Source organism: Hipposideros armiger, unplaced genomic scaffold (genome assembly GCF_001890085.2).
Source record: "Hipposideros armiger isolate ML-2016 unplaced genomic scaffold, ASM189008v1 scaffold_60, whole genome shotgun sequence".
Lineage (NCBI taxonomy): Eukaryota > Metazoa > Chordata > Mammalia > Chiroptera > Hipposideridae > Hipposideros > Hipposideros armiger.
This window is the reverse complement of record NW_017731410.1, coordinates 3,983,964-3,995,668: the sequence shown is the minus strand read 5'-3', so window position 1 is coordinate 3,995,668 and position 11,705 is coordinate 3,983,964. Positions and strand designations below refer to the sequence as shown.

At 36.4% G+C, this 11,705-nt stretch overlaps 2 protein-coding genes across 4 annotated transcripts in view; one reads left to right on the top strand and one right to left on the bottom strand.

Annotated features, from left to right (window-relative positions):
- Window positions 1–11,705, top strand: part of CDC20B (cell division cycle 20B) — a 41,686-nt gene that overhangs the window by 3,785 nt on the left and 26,196 nt on the right. The gene's annotated exons all lie outside the window — the stretch shown is intronic.
- On the bottom strand, window positions 1,353–8,165 carry GPX8 (glutathione peroxidase 8 (putative)). Of its 3 annotated transcripts, none has more exons than XM_019641423.1 (3): window positions 7,712–8,165; window positions 6,855–7,119; window positions 1,353–3,870 (listed from the first exon to the last, which is right to left on the bottom strand). In XM_019641423.1, the coding sequence occupies exons 1-3, from the start codon at window positions 7,913–7,915 to the stop codon at window positions 3,707–3,709; spliced, it is 633 nt and encodes a 210-aa protein (XP_019496968.1). In that variant the 5' UTR covers window positions 7,916–8,165; the 3' UTR covers window positions 1,353–3,706. The 3 variants fall into 3 exon arrangements, with proteins under 3 accessions (XP_019496968.1, XP_019496969.1, XP_019496970.1); XM_019641424.1 differs by having other exon boundaries at window positions 6,855–7,116; XM_019641425.1 differs by lacking the exon at window positions 6,855–7,119 and having other exon boundaries at window positions 3,707–3,870.

The following is an 11,705-nucleotide window of genomic DNA, read 5'->3' as shown; positions in this document are numbered from 1 at the left end:
GTTTATAATTGCAGAAAACATACAACTATCAAAATATCCATCAATATGGCACCAGTTAAGAAAAATTTGGCATATCCATCAATAGAATATTATGCAGCTTTAAAAAGAATGTAGCAAATCTTTTATATATATATATATATATATATAATAGATATAGATGATATAGATATAGATATAGAATGACCTCTAAGCGTCATTCTATGCTTAAGGAATGAGGAATAATATGCACAATGTTAAAAACTAAAAAACTGGAAGGACACACAGAAACTGTTAGTGTTAAATTCTGGAAATGGCAGTGAAGTGTCAAAGGGAACTTTTTCTTTCCTTTTGTGTATGTGTATTTTTTTATTTTTATTTTTATTTTTGTAGAGGGCAGTGTCACTGGCCCTCACATGTGGGATCCGAACCGGGCCCTCTGGCGTCCCAAGCCAGTTCCTAACCATTGTGCCACTCGGCCGGCCCGCAAGGCAAACTTTTGAAACACAATATGTTTAAAGAAAATACAGAAAAATATAGTTTTTGTTTTTCTTCTTAGGTTTTGTCTACATTTCTTTTTCTTTTAGTGTAGTGTTTTTCTACTTGAGAGTAACTGCAGACAATCTAGTTAGGTCATTAGATGTTTGTGTGATTATACAGTACACTGTTAGCAGCTTTGCAGAATTCAGTAACTGAATACACTTCCAAATTTTTTATAACCTGTCAAAATAATATATTTATAATAAAAATAAAGAGTATACATGATATGTTTTTGCTGTAGATTTATCTTTTTGGAGAGCCCAATAATACCCTGGTGTGCTGGAGCCGGCTCATACTGGTTTGTGAGAACTGATTGTTAAGTTTTCAGAAATTTTGCAAGCCAGGTATTAAACCATTGTTAGGTTGAAATTGGCCATGAAGGAGCATTTGCACCGTGAAGGAAATTGGCAAATGTTGCAAATTAGGGCTCCTTCTCCAGAGAGCTGGTTGTTAAACCTTTATGAGTCTCCACTGTATATATGCTACAATTATTAAGAATTATATATATATACACACATACATATACTATAGATACATTATAATTAAGCATTTTCAAAGGTGAAGTATGTGTTTCAAGACATGTTTCAGGCAAATTCATATTTATTCCAATCTCCAGCACAATTGTTACATCTACCATGAGACGATGATTAGGAGTTAGTGTGAAGTACTCCTCTACCTCCTAAAGAAAACAAACCAAAACAAACTTCAAATAAATGAATGGTTGACCAAAATCAAATGCATTTGAGTTTATCCCTTTTCTTTGTTATGAAGACAGCAGCTGAATACCCTTTTATATAATGCCTGCTATTTTTCTGTTATACTCCTCAATTTAGACAGCCTGTAGCACTCAATGCCCAGGTTTTTTGATGCTGAGATAGGGAAGATATTATGCTCAATTCAAGAAAGATACATTTTTTCTGTTTGCTTTGAGGTATTCACTTGATTTATTTGATTTATGGAGAGCAGTACATCAGCAAATGGCTCCACCCTCTTTCAGAATATAGAGCCTAATTGGTACAGAACCCAAAATGGACACCTGTATGGCATACTGTCAAATCCTCACCTGCCTTCTCTGTGTATCCAAAGGGCAAGGGGAGAGAATCAAGCACTGACTATGGTAGAGACTGTAGGTTGAATAAAGCAACCAGGAGTGGAGATATACAAGTGAAAAGCCCTCTTTATGTGGCTTTGGTGAAAACATGTGACTTTGGGCAGAATGGACATCTGAATTGCCTTCACCAGGACAGTCCTGGTTGTCCCCCAGGGCAGCTCTATTATATCTGTCTGGCAGTGGGGAGTCTAGGCAGCCTGTGTACTGCTGGCTTATACACTTCTGCTCACACCCCTGATGTGAGCACATAACCCCACCCTCCCTCCAGCAGTCCTGTACCACTGTTAGGACCTCATGGAAGTTGTAATTGACTGTGCATGGCAAGAATGCCCTGGAAGTAACACTTGGAGGAGTTGCCCTGAACAAATTCTGCTTAGTGGCTCAGAATTCAAATAGGCTCTTGGGGCAAAATTGTAAAGGACAGAGAGACTTGTTAGATGGCTTCTATTTCCTGAACAACAATCCAGGTTAGTATGGATTCCTTTCCTGATCACTTAAAACCCCTTGGTAAGCATGTTCATTGGCTTTGAAAGTTGGAAGGTGCTTTTTTGTTCAGTTTGATTTCCCTCATTTACAGGTGGGGAAACCAAAAAGCAGTCAGGTGACTTGCCCAAAGTCATAGTGCTGGTAAGAGGTAGAAGCAGGTTTGCTGACACACCAACCTGGCATTCTTCAGGCTAGCCCTGTAAATCCTCTTGACTTCTGAGGGAAACTATACCTCCACTCTCACCAAATATCTTATTAACACGTTCAGAGCTGGGTGGTTGGATACATGCTTTGAAGAAGGTATTCCAGGAAATATTTTTGGTTTAAGAACTTTGGTCCAAACACTTATGCAGAACTATATACTGAGGTGGCTTTACTGATGTCATCATAAAAAAGCATCTTCACTTTCATTCAGGTCAGATTTTGGGAGCCAAGTTACAACTATTTAGGTTGGATCTTCCTTCTTAGCTGAATTTTACATGACCATATTTTTTACAACCCCCCTCCCCAGTTTTCCTATTTAATTTTTATGAAATGAATATATATTTCATGGGCAACAATAAACCTTTACTAACTTGGCAGGTTGCTTTGTTCGCCAATTATAAGGCTAACAAAACATAAAGGTCATGACTTTGGGAGAAAAAGTTTGTTGTGACTCCATCAAAAGTTTCAGTGATTGCTAATATTTAGAACTTGTGTAATTGCAATCGCTCCCTTTTTCACATTAAGCATTTTGACTAATTGGAGTTGATTCTTATTATTTCAACCATCAGAATGATGTAGCATTGAATTCTTTCCAAATGGCTAATGTAGTCTGAATAGATTAACAACCAGAATTAACCTGTGAGGAATCTAGTTATATGATCATACACACGTGGCCTTTTTCTTTTTTGGCCTTTATCTTACGCTTGCGATTTTTACTCAGAAATAAAGATGGACTCAACTGTTAATAATCTATGGAATCTGAGTTGCTTCTGGAAAATAATAGAGAAATATTGAAAATGATGAAGGCTTTTTCAAATGTTATGATGCCATTTATAAATGATTATTTGGCCAGATGTAGTAAAACATATTATGAACCTCTACTTAAAACAAAATTCTGTACATAAAACAAAACATATACAAATTTGAATCTATGTATATATATTTTACAGTTTTCAATGTTTACTTTGTGTTTTATTACATAAAAATAGCCATTTACAGTTAGTTACTCCAGAAATTTCAGTCACATACAATGTCTTGAAATCAAACAATGGTCTAGTATGTTGGCATTTCTATCAATTATAATCCTAGAAAATGTCAAGTTGAACAATAGGGCATTGAAGCACATTGGTGACTGTTTTTTCTGAATTATTTAGTGTCGTCAAATGAAGTACTTAATATGTTTCATTTTGATTCTTTGGGTACTCTTTATTTTTGCTTTGGGTAACATCTCTGTTGGGTCATTCATTACTACTCACTAGGAAAATAACAACCAAAAAAAAAAATCCTTCAGTGTCACATTTAATTGTCAGAGTATTTAAAATGAGACTAAACCCTCATGGAGACATTTCTGTATTCTGACTATTGCATTAGAAGGGCTCAATGGCATTTTCATAGATCCTCTCTTTTTTTAATGATCATTTGTCTAATCAGATCTGCTATCTCAGGCCTGATGGCTTCAGCAGGTTCCTCTGGCCTCCAGGATTTCACAACTTGACCCTCAGGGTTGACCAGATACTTCCAAAAATTCCACCTTGGTTCCTTCTTTGAAGAATCTAAAATATCAGAATATATTTTCATGAGCATAATTTTATTCTTTGTCAAGATTTTCAACTCTGTTAGTATCTGCATAAGTGACAACTTTAGAATCAAGGTCTAGGATTGTCACAATGTCAAAAGGAAAACAAAAAGCAAAACACCTAAACAAAGCAAAACTCAAGGTTTGATTAAACAGATTTCTATATATTTGGTGACTTCACTGATGATTCTACTGATCTAGAATCATGAAATGAAATACAGTGATTTATTTTAGATATGTTGATCTAAACAAAAAATTTCATTATATAATAACCTTGTCATTATTAGCTTAAAACTTTAACATTTTCTTATTAGATAAAATGATGTTCTAAAGGTCCTTGGTAATGGGAATGTATAGATTACTCTTTATATTAAATATATCTCTGTTTTTAATAGTTATGTATTATATAGCTGAAAATGGTAAGAAATTCTAAATAGTCATATTATTTTGAGAAACTATGACATCTTTTGATACATCTTAATTTATTTAAGAAATGTAGATTTTCCCCATTTATATCATTCTGGATTTGTGCATTATTATTGATTAACATGAGAAAAAACATATAAATAAAATGTATTAAGTGCCTACCATATGCATAGTAATATATGCTTAGTGCTTGAAATGGATCCTCTCATGTAATCTTTACAGCAACCCTATGAGGTGCGTTTGTTATTACCCCCATTTTGCAGATGAGAAAAATGGAGGCCTAGACTCAAGGTCACGCGGCTAATGAGTGGCAGACCCTGGACTGATAACTGGCCTTTCTATTCCAGAGCTTGTACTCTTAATCTCTGGGCTCTATTACCTCCGGAGGGGACATGGCAAAGCAAGCAGATTTTAGGAAGAGGATGATAAATTCTTTTCCGTACATGAGGGGATTCAGGTGTATGTGAGACACACAATCAGAGGAGTCCACTGAATATATGGCTTTGCAGCGGTTCTCAACCTGTGGGTTGCGACCCCTTTGGGGGTCGAACGACCCTTTCACAGGGGTCGCCTAAGACCATCGGAAAACAAAAAGATATTTACATTACGATTCATAACAATAGCAAAATTACGGTTACAGAATAGTAATGAAAATAATTTTATGGTTGGGGGTCACCACAACATGAGGAACTGGACTAAGGGGTCGCGGCATTAGGAAGGTTGAGAACCGCTGCTTTAGAGCTTAAGAGAGAGCTCCGTCAGGGAAAGGAGATAGAACAAGAAGAGTCCAAGTGGGTTTTTGGCAGAATCTTGAGGATCAATAGAGCTAAGGGTGGATGGAAAAGAGGAAACTGCAAAGGAGAAGGACAAGGGGCCAGAGTGGAAGTTCCTCGTACCATGACCCACCAGGGGAGTCATGGGGCAAGAAGCCAGACACAGTGATCTAAGAAGGAAATGGAGACAGGGAAGCAGAGAAAACAAGTGTTAACTATTCTTTCAAAAACAGTAATGAAGTAGGTAAAAGGAATACATTGTCCAGAGTTTTTAAAGGTGGGGAATACTTTGCTTTATGCTGGGAAAACAACCAATGGGAAGCATTGGTTAAAAATAATAAATAAAATGTAGCCTAATATTTACTTATATGTGCTTTACTTTACGTACTGTGCCAAGCATTTAAATTGGTTATTTCATTATTAGAAGTATTGATGACTAAGTTTCAGCCCCCACTTACCCCCCCACCCAGATGCCCTGAACAACATGCATACCTGTACAGAGTGGTCCTCTGTGACAACATAATCAGTTACTGTCCATTTTGGTTAGTCTTAAAAGATCTAATTTTATTTGGCCATCATCTCATAGTCTTTGTCTCTGGAGCTTCATTTAAAATCACTGTTATCTTTTGAATACATGGGGTAGGTGGAGTTTCAGACCCTTTTTTAGTGGTAAAGGGGAAGAACCCAGGAGCTATTGCGCTCAAGTATTTGGCTGCTATAATTAAGGAATGATTGGGGATGCGCTCTGGCCTTTCTTTCCTCATTGTGCCTTAGGACATCTGGTTTGTTGGATTGGAAGCTTGATTTGCCTGACTGAGGTCATAGTTTTATCAAAACTCAAACAATCTATAATGAAAACAGGACTGAGGATATCATCTGCATAAGTTAGATGAGAGGACAGTAGCTGAACTCCTTTAGTGCCTGGTGCAGTGTATGCGGTGTATGAGTACTTTACTTTTATTATTAACACAATCTTCCAAACAATCTTAGGAGGTAGATATTATTGATAGTCTCATTTTGCAAGTGAGAAAACAGGCACAGAAAAGTTATGTACCTAAAGACACACAGCAAAAGCAACAGAGCAGGAGTTTGAAGCCAGGTAGACTGGGGCCACAGTCTATGCTCTTAGTCACTAAATCTTACTTCCTTTATGCTAACTGACCCTGGAAAATCTTTAAATAAATGTCTGTAGCTAGTCTAACTGTAGAAATAGCTTAACACTACGTTCCCTGCCCTCCACCCCCGAATTATTCTGTTTTAAATTTTAGCAAATATCCAGTAAAATAAGTATTATTCATCTTTGAGGATAATATCTCAGATAAGGCAACATAAAATTAACCGTAAAAATATGTTTAACTAAGAATGCTCAGCAATATTCATGAATTCATGAGAGATGTACAGCTTTTATAATGGGGAGAGATAGTTCCCCAAATGCTAGTTAAAGAAGAGGAGAATTGAGACATTTTGTGTAAATAGCCATGGCCACATTTCAAGTAAATTCTTCAGAAAAAAAAAATTATCATAAGGAATAAAATACAGTGGAATAGATTTATTTTTGCCATCCAAGGTGTTAAAACTTGATTTCAGGGACACATAACTTATAGAAAGTTTGAAAGGATGAAATTCTGGCTCTTTGACAGTCTTATAAAACTTTCCCACTAAAACATTTCAAATAGGAAAGTATACATGGTCCTGATATATTTGTTTTAAAAATGCAAAGCAATTAAAAACATTAAATTCGTGAGGCAAGATAGATATTTACCAACAAGAAATCTAAATGCAGGCTCTGCTTCAGGTCCTAGAATCTTAATCTTGTGGAAGATGGGGAATGTTACTCCGTAGTTATTTCTTGCAAAAGACACTACTTCCTTGCTTGGGCGGGGCTCCGATTCTCCAAACTGATTGCATGGAAAAGCCAAGACGCTGAAGTGGAATGGTCCAAACTCTTTGTGCAGTTCCTGCAGTGCTAAGTAATTTCTGTCTGTGAGTTGGCAGTCACTAGCCACGTTTACAACTAGTGTAACCTCCCGGAAAAAGAAAAAAAATCCAACCGGAAAGTGAAGCAAATAAAAGATTAAAAAAAAAAAAATTCTGCAAGTAGCTAAAATCCTAAACCATTCTGGGGGAAATACAACCTTTGATAGATGGTTATTTCATATTTTTAGACATACCCAATTTTATTGAAAATCATGACCTGGATGCGTGACTTTAAGACTCTAAAAGATCATTATCATTAAAAAAGCATCAGGTACTCATGATGGTTTATTTTAAAATAAAAGATAATAATATTCTTGATAGAGTGCTTTTTTTAATGTTGTTAGATTATGGAATTAGTCCTTTTATTAATGTCTCCATATTCACATTACTAAGAATTTTCTAAACAACTTAATGTATTAATTCAGCACATAAATGAAAACATTTTAAAGAAAATGGTTAAGATAATTAGTTTATCAATTAGAAGTAAACTGAGAGCTCTGATGGCTGAAGTGATGCACTAATATTACTTTATTATAAATGATAACTTATGACCATTTAACAGCAAAAATTGATTCCATTAAGAGAATAAACAGAGAATGTGGACAAGCAAAAAATAAATAAAAATGAGAAGATACAACTTACTTTGCCTTTAAACTTTTCCAGAGAAACCGGTCTTCCTTTTGCATCTTTCACTTCAAAGGTATAAAAGCTGTTGATTTTAGGTTTTAGGAATTTTAGTTGTAGAAGAAATAGCATTACTGTGCATAGAACAATAGACAGCAAAACTGCAAATACCTTTGCTTTGGGCCCTGAACATCTTAAAGGGTAAGCTGTAAGAGGCTCCATTTTGGATGATTCTGGAGGGAAGTCTCTGCGGGCTGGAATTCAAGGAGGAGCTGAAACTTGAAACCGGCTCAGTTGAACGGAAAACCAGGAAGGACAGACTCGCTCCTTTCCCTGCTAAGGAATAAAAAGACCCGTCTCAGATGGCAAAAGGAGTGAAACTCCCGAACAAAGTAAAGAGTGCTAAAAAATTTCATTATATTTATGATGTCGACTGCATTTTTTGCTAGAAAAATGAGGTCATTTTGGTAACGCTTTGACATCCTCCCAACAAAGAAATTATTTCACCGGAAGATGGTGCCCTTGTAGCTTGAAAGCTGTGAAGTGCTCCCAGCAATTGTTGAATGTAGAGGATTGGGTACACAATACCCAGGCACAGTTCAGAGTGTAGATTAAGGGTGAGCTATTAACATGATGTGTGACCTGAAGGACTTGAATATTATATATATGGATTTTAAACATGCTATATGAGTTCAAAGAATTTATAGTGGAAAGGGCAGTGAAATATCTGAAGAGGCTACTCTAACCTCATCTAGCTAAGGCAATGCCAGGTAAACAGAGTAAAAATAAATGATTAAAAACGATGGCTTTAAAAAAACCCTCCTCTATCATAAAGGAAGTTATAGTCCAGTGTTTTTCAAATTTTTGATCATGACCCACAGTAAGAAATGAACTTTACAATCTAACAGACACATATAACTGAGAAGTTTCATTAAACAGTACTTCCCCTTTGAACTGCAATGCACTTCTGTCAATTGCATTTTTAAAACACCTGGTTCTGACCTGTGAAAATGATTTAATGATTCCCAAATGGGCTACAACCTGTAGAGGAAAAATACTGAATTCTATATTAAAGCAGGAACTTAATTAAATAAGACAATTCAACCAAAAAGGCAAAATAATCCCCCCCCCCTTTCTGCCTGAACTCACCTGTACTTGGGTGCATCATCTAGTTGCTTTATTTTTTGTCTTTATTTTTCCTCTGGCTTTTGCCTCCTACAGGAGGCTTATCTTTATTGTTGAAAATTTAGGTGGTAGGTATGGAGATGGAACTACATAAACTGAAATCCATGGTTCCTTTAGTCACCTTAGGATCTACCTATTTAAGACACATTGCAAGTTTTGAATGAAGGTGCTTTGTTCCACTTGGGCCTGACAGCGTTGCGGTGTGTTTCCAGAAAGTACATGGAATGATGTAAGAAACTTGTGGGAGTGCCCCTCCCATCACTGTTAGATCTTTGGAGCTTTGGGGGATATGCTAAAGAGGCTGCCAGCTCTGCTCCTGGTCCCTGCTTCTGTGGGGTATGTGTTTGTGAGTAGTTGAGCAAAGCCCACAGCTTAGGCCCGTCAAGCCTGTCAGAGACCAATAAACCACTTTACTCCTACTTTTGTGGCCTGATAAGAATGGATACAATAGAAAAGTATTCTCTTGTAAACCTAATTTCTAGCAAAGAACAAAATGTACAGGAAATGTGTTGTATCACTTCTCAACTGTGATAATTTCATTTCGGTGTTCTCTGAGTTATTGAAAGAGTCAAAGTTCCTGTGTCTATATTACAGACAACACTGCTATGAAACTTGTATTCTGGGGCCTTGGTCCTTCAAGTGGGATCCTCAGGTTGGCAGCATTGCCATCACTTGGGTGCTTGTGAGAAATGCCAGCATCTCATGCCTCTCTCAGACTCCCTGAATCAGAATCTGAATTATTATAAGATTTCCTAAGGCCAAGTGCACACTTAAGTTTGAGTAACTTTAGACCTCAATCTTTTTTTTTTTTTGGGTTTTCAGAGCAACAAGCCTCTCTGTTTACACTAGAATTTTAACTAGCTCCTCAGGCTGTTCAAGCCCATGGCTCAGGAACTTGAGTTTTAAAATTAATTTATAGAACACCTGCTGTAATTTGAACCATGTGAACCAATCCCATTATGAATGTGCTTTGAGAGAAGGGACAGAGGGTTACCTCTGGGAGGGAGTTGAGGGACCATCTCACAGGCAGGGCTTCATAGGGTGATATTATTTTGAAAAAATCGTTATAGTTTGTAATCCATTGTTTTGTAAGTATGGAAACTTCCATCAAGCGATCCAGAGGTTGGCTTCTGAGAAGGCCAAAATTATGCTGTATAAACTTGCAAGAAATTGCTGTATAAGCCAGCATGTCAGTTTTTACAACTAGAAATAAAACAATTGTGTGGGCCTGATGGTTTGACCAGAAAATTCTCTATATGAAAACTCTACTTTGAAAGGTTAAGTAAATCTCTTGTCAAGGATCAAATCAGAGCCCGTTTGTTAATTTTATGATTCTTAATGCTAAAAACCATGGTATAGAAATATATCTATTTATGATATATAAATATCCATACAAGCCTGTTAACCAAACATTCAAAACAACAATTATGGGAACTCCAGCTCTGGACATTGGTGAACACAAATAGATTTTGGCTCGTATACATTTCTTCTTTTTTTTATTTGGCAAAGTCTTTCTCTGTATATATTTTAATAATATCATCTCTCAGCTTTATGGGGGAATCTGTCATCATTGCTTCCATGTTCTGTCTGTACAAAACCATTTTCAGATTATAAATATATCAACATTGCAAATTTCTTGGCATAGGGGATAGTATGCTGGAAAAACCACCAGCACTCCTTCAAAATATCAAGGAAGGCCTCCTAAAGGAGGGGAAGAGATTGATGAGATTGATAAAGGAGGAGAAGGTTAAGGGAAGCTACTGGGTCAAAAATGGGATAAAGCAGTTGATTCAGTTGATCAGGCAACTCAGGCACTGTGGAGGATACAAATAAAGTATAAGTGATAGAGCCAGCTTTACACAAATTTGAAATCAATTTTGAAGACAAGAAAACTCACATGAAACAATTAGTGAACAATTATAAGACGGCAAATAACTGAGTGCTAAATAAATAAACGACTTGTTTGTACAGAGCTTTATATATTTATACATAAATATATTTTATATAAAATATATAATAAATGACATGTTTATAGAAAGCTTTATATTACACATGATTCATTTATGTATTAAACAAATATATGTATATATATATATATATTAAAAGGGATAATGTGTAGTATAAAGCTCTCTACAGACATAATGCAATAATTCTTTGAAATAGGAAGAAGTTAATAACTGACTCACCCAAGATCACAGAACTAGTAAGTGGAACAACCAAGACTAGAGTTTAGGAGTTTTAACTTCATAACCAAAATAATTTCAACTACATTAAACCATCTTGTAATAGATAGCATATGTTTACTTAGAAGAAAATACATAGGTGAGACTGCTGTCATGTCTAGTAAAGGGGTTTTATTAATTAGGAGACATGTAGTTTTATAAGAAATCACTGGAAGAATCAGCATCAGATGAGGAGAGGGAGTGGAGAACAAGAATGAAAAAGGTTGGCCACGTGTACTAAAGGTACCTGGATGGGGTCACGGGAAGGCTATGGAGCAACAAGTCAAGCTGAGAGACAATGTCTCCACGAAGGCAGCCTTGGTCAAGGCCATGCAAGGGAAAGGATAGACACTGAAGATGCTCTGGCGCCCCCAGGGGCAGGCGTTGGCAATGGAGGAAAAAATCTCCCGAACTGTCTACCTGAAAATTATCTTGACAGTTTTGTCTGGGTTATATTGGCTACTAGGATGAGGATGCACTAGAAGCTCAAAAATGAGAAGATGAACATTTTAGTCTTCATGATTAATTTGAAATAATATTGAGACACATTCAAAGTGTCTTGTGGACAGAATGCTCCTGCATTGGGGCGGTGGTAGTGGGGCAGG

Coding starts and splice junctions, on each gene's coding strand:
- GPX8 (XM_019641423.1), bottom strand. CDS start 7,915: ATGGAGCCTCTTACAGCTTACCCTTTAAGATGTTCAGGGCCCAAAGCA. Junction 7,120..7,711: donor TGGAAAAGTTTAAAGGCAAA/GTAAGTTGTATC, acceptor TTCTTTTTCCGG/GAGGTTACACTAGTTGTAAA. Junction 3,871..6,854: donor TGCATTTAGATTTCTTGTTG/GTAAATATCTAT, acceptor CTGATATTTTAG/ATTCTTCAAAGAAGGAACCA.